Consider the following 16,868-nt stretch of genomic DNA (forward strand, 5'->3'; position numbering starts at 1 on the left):
ATTGTTACAGCATTGTTTCCATAAACAACATTACTGGCAACTTTCTGCAAAGTCTGGTGTCTCTGGTTCTGGGTATGTGCTACTCTCCCATTATTTCTGTCATCATCCACAATGGTTAACCTTTAGTTGTTGCCCATCAGCAGAGTATAAAGACTGGGGGGTGCCAAAAACCAAATTGCTGCATTTCTGTTATATTTCTTTTTCTTTTCTTTTCTTTTAATTACTTCATTTCTTGCTCTTGCTATCTGTTAACTATTTATTTGTGTTTGCTGTATGTTGACCAACAGGCACTCTCTCGTTCAACTGATCCATTTATGTCCCATATACTGGGGTGAGATCCCACTAAAGGGGTCTTTAATTGAGATCACCACTGGGGGCAAAAGATCATGTTTTTTGTTGTTTTCTAGTCCTAACCTCGCTGTACTTGTCCTGTATCAGTCTTGATGGCTGACGGTCTTTCATGATAACTAAGATTTGTTTTCATTATTACTTTCTGATCTCTATCAAGATGAGTGTTATGTGTAAAGACATACTTGAAGGTGCATTATATTCAACAATGTGTCAGACAAGATATGAGTAAAGGGGAATTAAGACTTGTTTGGAGATTACTTTGGAAACTATAATGTATTTGGAAACTACTTTTGATATTTCTCCAAGAAATTAATGAGGTTAAAGAGGTAGGACCTTCCTTTGACAAAGGAAAATTGATTAGGGTCGAGGGTTAAGAAATTTTCAGTGTCTAGATTAATAAGGCCTGAGATAATGTGCTCCATTTGCTTTACATATGAGGCTAATGAGAGCAATGGGTCTATAGGTATCAGGGTCCAAGGATGGGTCACCCTTGGGTAACGGCATTACAAAGGCTGTTTTCCTGATTTGAAGAATGTTACCAGTGGAGATGGTTAAGTTAAAGAGTTTAAGTAGAGGTTCTGACAGGCTGCATTTGACACTGATAATCAGGAAACCTGGTGTGTTATCAGGGCCCATGAAAGAAATTGTAAGGGATGAGGGAACTTGTTCCAGAAAAATTATATTGGGGGTGCTAGAAATGTAGAATCTGTAGAATAACTATAACTTTAGGTTGAAAAAATTCAAACTAAGTTTGTCAACTAGGGTATTAGATATTTATTTTGCTTCAGATTGTGCAGTATCATTGTAGACCATTTCTGAACATTTATTTATTTATTTATCTTTGTTACCAAGAAAGTCTAACTGGGTAATATCCATTTTGTGTGGAGACCTGAGGAGAAAAGCTCCATTTGCTTACATTGTATTATAATAAGTTCCAGTTAAACACAGAGTAGTTACATTTCTATTTACATTTATACACAGACTGTAGTTACATTTATACATTCTAAGATTTTACAGAAGTGGAAGTTACTAAAGAGAAAGCCCACATGTAACTTAGTGGATTGTACAAGCAGCAGTTATGTATAAAGATTGTTTTGCCATTTCAGTGAAAGTTTGGATGTACCTGTTTAAGGAGAGTATTTGGAGAATTTCATATGGTAAACACAGAGTCTCAACTTTGAGATGAGCATGTGCAGGACCGGGATTGGTTAAGCAGTAGTTTAAACCTGTTGAGTTTGTTGGAGAGTTTTATTTGTGTGTGGAATACTATTCCAGAGTTTAGCAATGTACTGGGAATAGAGCGAGTTTCCTGTAACATTACGTGACTTATCTGTAAGTAATAAGAATTTGTTAGTAGAGCGGAAGTCCCTTGCTGGATAGTAGGCCAGTAATAGGATATGTAGTGCAGAGCATTTTTCTAGATGATGAATGAGTTTGTGTGTTGTAGTTAGTTGTGAATATGTTATGTAGTTGTGTAGTTCAAGCCAGTTTAATTGCTTTAAGTTATGACAATGATGGGTTATATGAGGGAGGTTGGTGGCAAATGTAGCTATTTTATTATAGCAGAAGGTAGATTTCTTTCTTTGAGTATTGTTTAAGTTTGTTAGGATAGGAGCAGTGTAGAAGACAGTTGGAAATAAGAAGGTGGTAGCTAGAGTTTTTTCTTGCAGTATCTGTAAGGAAACCATTGATCATATAAAGGGGTCCAAATGGAGAGATGATAAAATCAGCAAAAGGAGAGACGTATTGCTGGAATTTAATTCATCCTCAAGTCTTGGTGAGAACCTTCACGGGGTGGACTCTATTTTTCACAAAACCTCTCAAAGATGACACTGATATATAGATTATATTTTATATAGCATATATCATGGACAGAAGTAAGTTAAAATATAAGAAGATAGCTGGGTGCACAAGTCCCAGGATAAAAAAAAGTGCCCAATCCTGGTGAGTGCACTGGTACCAGGACTGGAAAAAATGATAGTGTAGAATCCTTAAGACATGGAAACATTCCTACAATGGGGCTAGGACAGGCTCAGGGAAAGGATGCCCCCCCCCCATTGTAGAAGGAAGTAGCAGTCCACAAAAATCACAAAAACTGATAGACTATTTGACATCTGGCTAATACCTCACTGGACTGCCACCAATTAAATGACATCCCTTACTATCCAGGATCAGTAACTAAGGATCTTCAATCCTCACTACTGACTCCAATATGAGACAGTCACTCAAACAGAAATAATATTTCACAGTTTTCCCCTAAGAGCACAACAGGAACACTTTCTATTTTCTGGGAATGGACTATATACCTCTGTCCACCCAAATGTATTTTCTTATTACACACTACAGAGCAAAGTATCCCAGTTTAAGATCTCTAATATACTCATATTCAAAGAAAATTTAAATCTCAAACATTCAAACATTTCTGGGAAAGTCTGACACAAATTTCTAGCTGTGTCTCTTTCCCAAAATAATACAATAATACTGCCACCAATCAGAGGGCCTTCATGCTCTTCTAAAGGGGCCCAATTATGAAAATGAATTATCAAAATAAATGATAGCTATGACCAGATCAGTCAGGCCTTCAAAGTGACCTGGGGCATATCAAACAGGTAGAAGCACTGTCTAATCTCTAAAGAAAGACACTGGTTTCCAGCCACAGCATAAAGTAATGAAAAACATTTAATAATAAGTAAAAAGTATTACAAGATTTAAAATCAATAACTCAATAAACATTAGAATTCAATCACCAGAAATGTAAATCAAACTGCAGGATAGCAGTCCATTATTCAAGAAAAACTCTATCTTTGTAACTAAACTTTCCTGATCTAACTAAAGAAATACTGTCTCTGATCTACTCTAAGATACAATAGCAAGGCCAAGGCAAGCTTAAAGTTTTCTTGGTGAGTTCATTTTTCTTGGTGTCCACTCAGTACTTGACAAACTGCTCTGTACTTGACAGACAGATCTCTACTGTCTAATCTCAAAATTAACAGTCAGCTGTTTAAAAGAAATTATTTTTCTGTCAATCAGCTTTTTAAACAATCTCCTAGCAAATAGGAACATTCCAATGACTCACTCATTACTCAGCTGTGTCTCCACAGCTTGTACTTTTGAATGTCCCTCTCAAACATGTGCAGTTAGAACTGGAACACAGAAGTAACAGATTCTTTAAACATTCTGTTTAAACAGAAAGATACTTAACATTTTAAAACTTGTTTACATTTCTCAATTAGGTTAATATTGGTGGTCCAAGATAGCAGACTGTGTGCACATTGGTTTACAAAATCCATTGAACATGTGGGAGAAACAGACAAATGTAGGTTTTGTAAACAGAATTGAAAACAGTTGCACACCTTGTTGCTGGTTGTGACATACTAATGACGGAAGGACTATACTGAAAGGCATAGTAATGTTGTAAGACTGTGGCACTGGGGATTGTGCAAACATTATAATATTGAAGCAGATGAAAAACACTGGAAACATAAGCCACAAAACATCATAGAAAATGATGAAGTCTACATCACAATGGGTCACCCATTACCAGCAGTTCAAAAGACAGATGCGAAAAAAAACAGATATAGTGGTCCATGAAAAGAAGATAAAAGTAGCATTGATCATTGAAATTGCCACACTCAGTGACTACAGTGTCTTGCATACAGAGAAACACAAAGTCATAGAATATCAGGATTTGCAGGCAGAAATAAGAGCAATTTGGAAGAAAAATATCCAGACAGATCTAATAGTAGTAGGTGCAATGGGTCTTACAAAAATAATCTACAATCATATTTAGATATGTTACCGATACATGTAATTCCATATGAATTGCAGAAAGAGTCATTACTGGGCACAGTGTGGGTGCTGCAAAGAGCACTTCTGGCTGACATCAAAGATTAAAACAATACTAATTTCATGAACTTTAATTATACTTTGATTTAGGAATGTGGTCCATTCCCGTCATGGTATTAGAAACCCAAAAGATATGGAGAAATGATAAAGAGGGAGCCTAGTTTCTGGTGTGTAGATTTAATGGTGTGCAATATATACTGGTTACAATTGAGAATGTCATCTATTATAACACATAGAAGTTTACTGTGAGTTACAGTTTCTATGACTTTATTATTTGCTGACTTTATGGTAAAAAATTGCTTTTGATTTTGGCAACATTTTACTTAGTTTTCTTGGGGTTGAGCAGGAGGTTTGATTTTTTGAGCCAGATTTCTACAGAGCAGAAAGATTTTTTAGGCAATGTCTTGGAGCTTATTTATGGTAGACCCCACGCATATTATTCTTGAGTCGTCTGCATACGGAATTAAACTGGCATGGTGAGTGGAGGTGTGGAAGTCATTAATAAATATATTAAAAAGGAGACGACCCAGGATAGATCCCTGAGGGACACATGTAGTAACTGGTTGAAAGAATGAGTAGGTTTTTTGTCATTGAACGGCTTGTTGCCTTACAGATAGGTTACTAAGAAATCACAACAAGGAGTATTGTGAAAGACTTATTGAGGAGAGTCGAATGAGCAGTTGCTAGTGTGAGACAGTATCCAATACCTTTGACAAGTGTAAGAATAAGATGGACAGAAGCAGACCTTTTTTCTATGTTGAACAAAACAAATATTTACCATCCACTGAAGACTGCCATACTAAAAGAAACACAAACAGAGCAAAAGCTTGCAGTATTACTATGGAGAGATATGCTAAAGCTCAAACCAGGATAAAATCCCATAAAATTCTTTATGCAAGTATAATTAAAAATGAAGTAGGGATAAGTGCTTTTGGCTATGCCTTCATCAGATCCTTAATTAACTTGTTCTCTGCCTCCATCTTATGTAATATACTTCATCCAATTGGATTAGCTCTTGAGATTCCTGTCCTTAAGAACTAGTTTTAAAGAGACTATCCCATTTAGTCCAGGGCTCTTGTCAGCTTGAAAGTCAGCTATCCAATGTGTTTCATTAATTTCAGTTCTATCTGATAAGTCTCCTCCTCTTATACCATCAATGATCTTTTCCAAGGCCAAGAAATTCAATTTGTGCCCAGGATTATTCTGTATATGCTGTGAAAGGGCATTAGTGTGTGATTTCAGTCTGATATCACTAAATGACATAATATCCTTGCTTTATTTCTGTGTTGGTTGATTATATTGGTAAAATCTAGTAGTAAAGTAGTGGTGCTATGCTGGGGCCTAAAGTCATGTTGTGTTTCTGAGAGCATGTCATTTGAGGTTAGGTATTTCATCAGCTGTATATGGATGAATTTTTTTAATATCTTGGAGTGGAGGGGAGAGAATCTCTATTGATCTGTAGTTATTAAACTCTGTAGATGTGCTACCTTTGTGCAGTGGTATGATGTAGGATTTTTTCCATGGTGATGGTATGTATCTTTTTGCTATTGGTCTATTAATTAGTATGGACACATGGGAAGGCTATGACTTCTACAGTCATTTTAAGTAGTATGATGGTCTACAGATACAGAAGCTGCTTTTAGTTTGAGGGGTGACTTCATTCTTAGTGAGGTGGGTACTGGACTAAAATTAAAGAGCTGTGGGTAGTTTTGATTGGACAGGGCTAGAGAGAGGGTGCAGATGTTTTAGTGTCTAAGAGAGATAATATTGATTGTATAAAAAAGGAATTAAACTGTGTGGGTATAGAGTCTGTCATATTGTCTGTTTTTGGAGAGGGAGTGGTGGTCTTGTTAGGGTGGAGTAGTTTATTTAGTGATGACCAAAAGAGTTCTGTGTTATTTTTAGGTTTGTCTTGTAGGTTGGTATAGTATCTCTGGTTATCATGTTTCACATGGAGTTTTGCAAGGCTACTAAGATGTCAACATTGTTGGAAGATATTTTGAGTTCTATTTTTATACCAATATTTCCAGGCTTTATCCCTATTTGTTATGATTTTTTGTTTGTTTCTTTTGTCAGCCATGGTGCGGGGATGGGCTTCACTTTTTTATTATGTACTGGTGCTAGATAATTTAATGCCAGTAAGAATATGTTATTAAAGTGCCCTACAGCAGTATCTAGTGGTATTATTCTAAGTACATACCAGTTATAGTACTTTAGTGTTTCATTGAAAAGATTGTTGCTGAAAATTGTTGCATTTCATATTTGATAATAGATAATGTTTATCTAGGTTATGGTGAGTTCTAATAGTATATGCAGGTATGTGGTCACTTATGCTATCTGACAGGCAATTTACTTTTGACAGATTTTTCTGGATTGTTTGTAAGAATCCAATCTAATGTTCAGTGCCTCCCTGAAGTTTTATTGATTCTAGTAGGTGTGGTTATTAACTGTCTGAAGTTGAACACGTTTATGGAATCAGTGGGGGTAGTGAAATTTATGAGTTACCAGTCTATATTTAAGTCTCCATGTATTATACTTTGTGGTTAATTTGTTGGGATTTCCAATACAGGATGTTTTCAGGAGTATCAACATTATTCCCTAGTGGTATATAAATTGCTGTTAAATATGTAGTTTTCCTATTGTTGATTTTTAGGAGTGTTATTAGAAGTTCAGCTACAGGACTGTAGAGCGAACACATCAAAATAACACTTCTTTGACTATCTTATAAATGGAAACAATTTTTTTATGTGAATTTCCAACAGCAGATATGTACATTCTCTTCACACAACATTTAATGCAATGTTAAAGCTGGCATTTACAATGCTACCTATTGTTTATAGATGCATTTATTGTTTGATTATTTATTTCATTATTAATTCATTCACTCTACCTTTGTTGGTTAAAGAATGACAAATTCTGTCAGAAGCATTAAAACAAAAGAAATCAATTACTTTAGTTTTCTACAATACTGTAGTCACTTAGAGTTCCTGTCTATTAAATGTAGATCATTTTACTTGCCCCGGGAGCTGAATGGGGTGGGTGTAACAGTGGTGTATATCCCACCTAGTGCTAATACCACTGAGGCTCTAAATAAAATGTGCAATCACATGGGTGAGCTGCAAAGCACATATCCTGAATTTGTACATGTGGCAGCTGGTGACTTTAATAAAGCAGATCTGAAAGAAATACTCCCCCACTACCATCAGTATGTGGATATTTTTACAAGGGGTGATACTATCCTGGACAACGTGTACATAAATTTAAAGAAAGCTTATAAGGCAGTACAACTTCCACAAATAGGAAACTCTGACAATTATAAAATGTTGTTATCACCAGCGTACAAGCCTGCAATGGTTAGAGAGAGACCCATGAAGAAACAAATCAGGGCATGTCACAAGGGGGCTACAGAAGCCATCCAAGACTGCTTTGAAAGAACAAATTGGGATATGTTCAAGGAGGCTGCCACAGTGAATCGGCATCTGAACACTGATGAATACAGTGAGGTAGTAATGGCATACATTTCAACCTGTGTTGATAGGGTAATAAATACCAAGAGTATCACTATTAGAGCTAACCAGAAGCCACTGCTCACCCCAAATGTATATGAGCTTCTGAAGGACAGAAAAACAGCTTACAAGGCTAAGGACAAAGCAGCCCTAAGTATAGCAAGAGGTAATCTGAGGAAGGGTATAAAGGAGGCAAAGAGGGAGTATGGCAGAAAGGTGCAGAGCCACTGTGAAGACATGAGGGATGCAAGGAGATTATAGCAAGGCATACAGAAGATCACTGACTACAAAATCAGGTAAGCACAATGTGAGGGCATCAAATTCCTGGACAGTTTGAACATCTTCTTTGGTAGATTTGAGGAAAGAAACAACAGGTTGGCATTAATGCTACCCACTGATGAGAAGGATGCAGTACTCAGGCTCAGCACAGAGGAGGTAAGAAGGGAGTTAAGGAGAGTGAACCCCAGGAAGGCTGCTGGCCCATACAACATACTGGGAAAGGTTTTAAAAGGGTGTGCTGATCAACTATGCACAGTGCTCAAGGAAATATTTAACACCTCTCTTGTCATGGTGAAAGCACCCTCATGCTACAAGGAAACTAACATCATCCCACTACCTAAGAAAACCACTCTCTCCTGCCCTAATGACTACAGACCAGCCACTCTGACATCCACTGTTATGAAATGTTTTAACCAGCTTATCAAAAAGCATCTTTCATCATGTCTGCCTCCTGATTTTGACCCTCTGCAGTTTGCATACAGAGCTAACAGATACATGGCTGATGCCATATCAGTAGCACTACCCGTCTCATTTGAGCATTTAGAGGGCAAAGACAACTATGTGAGGCTTCTATTCATAGACTTCAACTCAGCATTTAATATGATGGTACCAATCCAGATGACAGAAAACTGACATATGTAGGAATCAGTAAACATCTCTGTAACTGGATCCTGGACTTCCTGATTGAGAGATCACAGAGTGTGTGTTCAGGTTAAAACACATCAAAGTGCATCAGGATTAACACCAGGCTTCCACAGGGATGTGTTCTCAGCCCGCTGTTATTCAACATCGTGACTCATGACTGCTATGCTAAGCACAAGTCCAACCATATAATCAAGTTTGATGATGACACCACAATGATGGAGCTCATCACAAAGGAGGATGAAAGGGTGTACAGAGAGGAGGTGACATCTCTGATCAGTTGATGTGAGGGGAAAAACCTTGACCTGAGTGTAAGCAAGACCAAAGAGATTATCATCGACTTCAAGAAAAGGAGGACAAACCACCCGACACTCAAGATCAATGGTGAGAGTGTGGAGAAGGTTAAGAGTATGAAATTCCTGGGTATACACATATCAGAGGATCTCTCATGGTTGGGAAACATCAGCTAAGTGGTAAAGAAAGTGCACCAGTGCCTCCACTTTTTAAAAAGGCTGAAAAAAGCTAAGCTTCCTCCTCATATTCTGTCCACCTTCTATAGAGGTGCAATGGAAAGTACCCTCACTTACAGCTTCACAGTGTGGTTTGGAAGTTGCACAGTTACAGAAAGGAAGGTGCTACAAAGAGTGATGAGGGTTACAGAGAAGGTAACATGTTCCAGTCTTCCATCGATACAACTTTATTCTGCAAGAAGCATCCAAAAGGCCACCAAAATAATACAGGACACCACTCATCCTGCTCATGAATGTTTAAGCATCTGGCATCAGGCAGGAGATATCACAGCACTACCTGCAGGACTACAAGATTAAATAACAGTTTCTATGTTAGGGATTAGACTTCAGAATTCAGACACTTATCACAGGGGTCTGGATACATAATAAGTCAATTTTTATTTATCTGTGCAATATATACTTACATATATTCCAAGTAAGTACAACATTTATTTATCATATCTGTAGTCAGTATTATTTAACACACTCAAGTGCAATATTAGATAAATAACTTGGGCATTGTTCAGTCTGTAGTGTGTTTTGTATTACTTTAAATAAGGTAGTTAATTTAACTCAGGGGAGGGTATTTTTTCCCTGTATGTGGGTTGGTAAATGTCTCTGCTCTTTCTTGTGTGTACTAGGAGTAGTATTGTATTTGTTAGTTATGTTTATTCCTCTACTTGTATGTGTTGTTTCACTTTCCTTTGTAATCTCAAGAATTGAGCTGATGCACCACATTTCATTTAGGCTACACGTATGTAGTTCTAAATGACAATAAAGTTTACTGTGACTGTAACAGAAAGAATTATACTTCCTGTAATAGTAAATTTTCTGGAGGTTTGTTTACCTTGTTGCATATATAATGACAGATGCCAGCAAATCCTGGGTCAGTGCAGGAAGAAGATCATCAGTATATACACTCCTTGTCTATCTCTTACAGGGGTGTCCCCCTGTTCTGATAAGAAGATCATCATTATATACACTCCTTGTCTATCTCTTACAGGGGTGTCCCCCTGTTCTGATAAGAAGATCATCATTATATACACTCCTTGTCTATCTCTTACAGGGGTGTCCCCCTGTTCTGATAAGAAGATCATCATTATATACACTCCTTGTCTATCTCTTACAGGGGTGTCCCCCTGTTCTGATAAGAAGATCATCAGTATATACACTCCTTGTCTATCTCTTACAGGGGTGTCCCCCTGTTCTGATAAGAAGATCATCATTATATACACTCCTTGTCTATCTCTTACAGGGGTGTCCCCCTGTTCTGATAAGAAGATCATCAGTATATACACTCCTTGTCTATCTCTTACAGGGGTGTCCCCCTGTTCTGATAAGTGAAGTGATTTGCACTTGTGAAACAGAGATTTCTTGTTCTGTGAGACTTACTAATATCTCCCAGCACATATAACTTCACTAACATAAATGAATGAGGCATACTTACATACACTTGGATTCTTCTATGCATCCTTTTCTCAGCAGGAAGAAGAAATGCTACTATGAAGAGTATATAATCGACAGAGTGTTGCAAGATGAAATACATGATGCAATCTCCACCTGCCAGTATATATTTATGCCTACAGCTTCACAGCCTGCCCTGGCAAATGTCATTGTGTGGCTTGAGCCAAACATTCTTTGGTCAGGAAGTTCAGCAAAACATCATAAATTTCCACATAAGGTACTTAAGAAACGTGACTAGACTTCAGCACAGTTAACAGAAATGGCACCGAGCAAAAATACAATTTCTTAATTCTTTTGTCTTCAAAATATCGATCACAGAAAAAAATATTCAGAACAAAAAATAATGTTTAACTAAGCCTTTGGGGATTCTGTTCTGTCATCCCTTAATTATCTATCTGCTGCAAAGGTGAACTTGATTTCAGAAAGAAAAAACATATGAGTTTTGCAGTGTTAGCTAATTTAACAGATTAGTATTTTGATAGAAAAACCTCAAAAAGGAGATTTGTTTGAAACAGAAAATTCTGTAAATCATAAGATCCCTTTTGCCGGACAACATTCATAAACTCCTGTGTCATAGTTTAAGTGAACCTGTCCAGAACTCACTTCAGATAACATCTGAATATGTAGTCAAAATTGATTTTGATGTGTATTTTTAAATATTAGTTTTAACCAGGTAAACTGATTAGACATAAGCATATTTTTGTATGGTAGTCTGCATCATTGTCCAGTTGAGTGACTTGTTTTGTGATACATCGTAGGCAAAATAAGACAGAACAAGCTAATTAAAGGACTTAAGGTTGAAGCTCACTGAAAGCTTATAATCAAACTCATCTGAGATGGATTGCCACATAAGCATGGATTGACATATTACATATAGATCTCCATGTTAGAGTAACATGGCATTTTTCAGTAATGCCCTCCTCTGGCTATCTGTCTTGTTCAGTGAAACAGTTTGTCCATATATATGCATATTGCTGGAAACCAGATAATACATCAGAAACTGATGAAGCAAAAGAAACATATTTTGAGTTCCACTAAAAAAACAGAAGTCCACAGATGTTTAATTTTCCAAGAAGTAATTTATGCATTCATGTGAAATGATGCAGTCAGTATAACTAAACATGTCTCAAAGGCTATTATTTAATTTTCTGACAAAGAATGACATTAGATGTGAATAATCAACTTACCTTTTGTAATATTGTTCATTTGGAATGTTGAAGTTATAGGTAGTTCTAATGCTGTGTGAGTAATTCGACAGATAACAGGTGAGTCTATTTTTGCTTGAATACTGACGTTACTCTGTACATGATATCCCTTGTTTGCCATATTTAAATAGACAACTTTTGTGGAATTTAGAACCTCCTTCCCATTCTGTAACCATGTAATGTTGATTTCTTTAGGGTAAAATCCATCTGATGTGCAGCTTAATGTCACATTTTCATTAAGCATGATTTGCTTTGTGGGTCCAGAAATTGACGGAGGAGATGGTATTCCTTAAATAAATAAAATGTTAAATTTAATAAAAGAAAAGGAAAATAACTATGAAGACACTGACAGTAGTTTAATATAGGATTGCTTATAGGTTCATAGGTTCATAGGTTGATACTAGGCTATCAGCCCTAGGGCCTACACAGGCCTAGCCATAACAATTCCCTGGATATTTCTTCCCACAGTATTTACTTCCCTGGACCCCTGTCTAGCAAGGTGACTGACATGATCCCTGGGGTGAATTTCCTATCTCCCATCCAATCGTCAAGATTCCTTTTGAAGAGGGCCACGGAGGCACTCTGCTTGACATGTATGGGCAGTCTATTCCAGAGTATGGGGAGTCCTGGGTCAGGAACCTATCCCTCCAGCATGTTTTGTTCATTGTGATGACAAGGTTTAGATCTGAGCGTGTGGCTCTGGGGGATTGGAATTTCTTTAAGTGGAGCATGTCCAACAGCTTAGGGTTTGACATGGCCTTGTATGTTAAGCAGTGATCGCCTCTGAGTAGAGGATATGCCACAGAATATAGCTGGGGTTTTTTAGACGGTCAGCATAGGGCATCTGCTTTAGGCCTGTGATTCTTTTAGTGAGGTTTTGAGGTATTATGGTTGATAATCAAATGCAGTTGTGAAATAAACCCCATAGTATTACTAATATATTGACATTTTAGATATAGATCATAAAACATGGACTTTTCAGATACTAAAATGTAAATGTATCTTTGTATTACAGCCATTCAGTGTGGCACCTAATTGTGAATAATAAGCAGATTGCACAGACAGAAATATCGGACTTACGTCATTATTTAAACTGGAATCTGGTACAGAGTATATGTTATGAAGTCAAACTAAAAAAAGCCAAAGTCAGTTGTGTACTTCACCCCTAGGCTGTGCTGATATCCCAGTACAAGATCTCAGCAGCAGAACCTGCTTTACATGTGATGTAGTCAAGAATCATTAGATCTTTCTCATGAACAGACATAAATCATAATATACTAAATGTATGGCTGACACCTTTAAAAGGCAAAAACAAACAACTAAATTATATAATATGCTCCTGTCACACACTTTGTAGTTGTTTTCTAGAAGAATACAGCACAATCATGCTAAACATTGTAAGCATGCTATATACAGGAAATTCTTCATACAGCATTACATCACAAAAGGTAGAGTGAAATGGAAAAAAAATATAATAAAACAGTCAATGTGTTAATACAACTTCATAAACATAACCCACCTTTCACTTCTGACTACAAAAGTGGTATCAGAATTCATTTCCATTTTGACATTCTGAAATTTTTATACAGAAATGAGTGCTGGTACTGCACTACTGACTGATCGGCATCTGACGATCATGTCCGCAAGCACCTTATACATGGGGTGTCAGCCCCACACTAGCTACATCTCTAAGTATGAACATCTCTGCGCTACACTCAACTCGAACATTTGGCTGTCTATTACAGTTAGAGCTACTTTCTTGCTTGATACACTCATTTACAAGGCATTAAATGATGGCTACTCTCCACCACTCTTCTTCAGGCAGCAGTTTAGAAACCAGTCCTATACGCTTTGAAATAATGATACAGTCCACCATTCACTCTTGGTATGTTTGAGAGAACTTTCTTGAGAATAGTTTCAGTTGTTTGGAACAGTCTCCTAGAGTCTGTTAGGAATAGTAGGAATACTGACCAACTACTGATTTTGAAGGGAAAAACTCAAGATGCCATCTGTTGAAAGAAAGTGCATTCAAGTATTATATTAGCATGGGATAATACAATGGTACACTGATCCTTAGGCTAATACAACCAAAGCACACTGGGTTCCACTGAAATGATGGTTTCATTGCAAGCTTTGTATGTTTAGTCTGTTTTTATACTACATTAGGACAGCAAAACTGATGCAAATATACTAATTATCCACATCCTTTTTGTATAGCCTCATAAAATTTACAAGCTGATTCCTAGTCCAGTATAATGTAGCAACACCTGTGCAATATGTTTACATACAATTCTGTATATACAGTAAAGTTTACATTGTATACCTATGCATTAATAATGCATACATTGTTGTAAATGTAGTTTAATGTTTTACTTTTCACTGGCACACCTCAACAATTTGTTGTGCATGCAATCTTTGTCAAATGCCTAAAAAACAGCACTTTTTTTCTTACTATTGTCTAAGTGCATTTATTACTTGTTATTGTTTTTGCTACTGTGGCACCAGTTATGGCTGAACAGGGTCCCTTGACCAGTTTGCTTACAAAGTCAACAAAGTATAAATAAATAAATAAATAATAGATATTAGCCATGCCATGTGTATATCAACAATGCAACACTCTCTTCTATACATGCTTCTTTATTTGTAAATAACACTGACAACTCTGAATATGTCCTGTATGTTTAGCCACTTGGAAATACCACTCTGGACTACCCATCACACATTAACATACAGGCCAAAACACTAAACCTTTTAGTTCAAATCAGTTAATCTCCCACCATATTCCACCTCAATGACAAGGTATTACAACAACTCATTACTCATTTTGTCACATTTTCACAATCAACAAAATGAAAATGAAACTAGCAACAAACCAACATACAATACCTTTCTGGTCATTTTCTTTTGTGGATTACTGCAAGAAACACACAATGTAAAGCACTGTCCAGCTTTTACAATGGTTGTTCCTCTGGCATTTTTTTCACTTAAATAGCGTTATTAGCATTTTTCAAACTACTGTAAATAATGAACATTGAGATGCAAATATTAAAACAGTAATTTTCTTTATTCATTTCAAAATAAAATATAATTTAAAGACTTTGCATGGTTAAATCAGGTGCAGTCTTGTCCATATTAGATCTGTCTAAATCCAGGCTACAGACTTTGTGTATCCATCCATTCTTGTATGCTTTCATGACTCTTTTTATCCCATACCTCTCAACCTCTTAGTGGAGGAATTTTGGGAAGTGGAAATGTTCCTATTATTTAAACATTGAAAGCTGTGTTTCTACTATAAAACACTGATTTCCACAAACCTGAAGTTCAGAAATGGTGAAAAATAATGCCAAGTAATCATAAGGGTAAAAAAGTATCTTTAAATGCTTTTAACAGGAGGGCCAGCCATACCCAGCATTCCCCAAACTTATATACACTAACTCCATTGTTACACCTAACCAAAGAAAGGAGAAATCTTACAAAACAAATGAATCATTATAAGTTCATAGGTTCGTAGGTAGGTACTAGGCTATTTGCCCTAAGGTCTATATAAGCCTAGCCAAAAAGGTATCCTGGCTTTTGCCACCCAAGAAAATTATTTTCCTGTGCCCCTGTTGAGCAGAGACACAGAGGTGATCCCCGGTGTGAGTTTCCTATTTCCCATCCAATCATCAAGATTTTTCTTAAAGAGTGCTAATGAGGAGCTTTGTTTGATATAGATAGGTAGTTTGTTCCAGAGCATGGGAAGTCTCTGGAACAGAAATCTATCCCTCCATCATGTTCTGTTTATTGTGGTGACAAGATTTAGGTCCCTAGAGAGTGTAGCTCAGAGGGATTGGGATTTCATTAAATGGAGCATGTCCAACAGCTTTGGGTTTGACATAGCTTTGTATGTTAGGCAGAGATCGCCTCTGAGTAGGCGATATGTGACAAAGTAAAGCTGGAGTTTTTTGAGACGGTCTGCATAGGGCATCTGTTTGAGGCTGGAAATCCTCTTTGTGAGTTATTTCTGCGGCCTTTCCAGTTGGTGTAGATGTCTTGTGAGGTGCATACTAAAAGGGGCATTGTACTCTATAATGGGTCTAATGAGTGATGAGTACAGGGGAACAATGACCTCTTTTTTCCTGGTTGAGAAACCTTTTGTGATGAGGTGTGCCACATAGAAGGATTTCCTGACTACTGTGGCAATGTGATTATCAAAGGAGAGACTACTGCCCACCTGTGTCCCAAGGTCTCATCACACTTTCGGTGTTAAGTAGACTACCACCTATATGGTATCTCAGGGGTACAGAGTTTTTACCAAAGGGGATGACAATGCACTTTTTGGCATTTTGCTTGAGGCCATGACTTTGACACCAGGCATCTGTCTCAGTGAGGCCCTTTTGTAGGATGTCCACATCATTAGGAGTTTTGATTATGGCTCCTAGTTTGCAGTCATCTGCAAATTTCATTAGCCAAAGTCCTTCTGTGTTAGCTTGTACTTCAGAAAAGTAGATAACAAACAGGAGAGGATCCAGGACTGAACCCTGTGGTACTCCACTTGTCACTGGTCTGAAGCTGGATTTGGAGTCTGCTACTTTCACAGTGTGGGTTCTGTCAGTGAGCCAGTTGGCAATCCATCTTGTGACATAGGGATTTATACCTAGTTTAGTGAGTTTATCTATAATTCCAGAGTGGGAGATGGTGTCAAAAGCCTTGGCGAGATCTAGATAGGCTGTGTGAACCACCTTACCCTCATCTACAGCTTTGGTGACTCCTTCAAAGAAGTCTATCAGGTTTAGTAGACATGACTGCCTTTTACAAACCTAAACTGGGTGGGGTCCAGAGTTTGGAGATTACCAATGTCTTTGTTTATAAGTTCCATGATGATATGTTCCATGGCCTTGCAGACCAGGTTCCTTAGGCTAATGGGGTGGTAGTTCCTGGGGTCCATGGTGGCTCTCCTTTTGTGGAGTGGGATAACCATCACTGTGCACCATTCAGTGGGCACAAAGCCTGAGGTGAGGCTATGACTGAACATGGTGCTTAGGTGGGGTACCAGTTCATTCTGTAGTTCATGTAGAACACAACCT

At 37.4% G+C, this 16,868-nt stretch overlaps 1 protein-coding gene across 1 annotated transcript in view; it reads right to left on the reverse strand.

The window, feature by feature from the left end:
• Positions 1 to 16,868, reverse strand: part of LOC122810814 (tyrosine-protein phosphatase non-receptor type substrate 1-like) — a 310,868-nt gene that overhangs the window by 159,889 nt on the left and 134,111 nt on the right. Inside the window, exon 3 of the mRNA XM_044082374.1 lies at positions 11,785 to 12,090. Within this exon, the coding sequence (XP_043938309.1) occupies positions 11,785 to 12,090 (306 nt within the window). The remainder of the gene's footprint in view (positions 1 to 11,784; positions 12,091 to 16,868) is intronic.

Source organism: Protopterus annectens, chromosome 9.part0, assembly GCF_019279795.1.
Source record: "Protopterus annectens isolate FY-2018-M chromosome 9.part0, PAN1.0, whole genome shotgun sequence".
Lineage (NCBI taxonomy): Eukaryota > Metazoa > Chordata > Ceratodontiformes > Protopteridae > Protopterus > Protopterus annectens.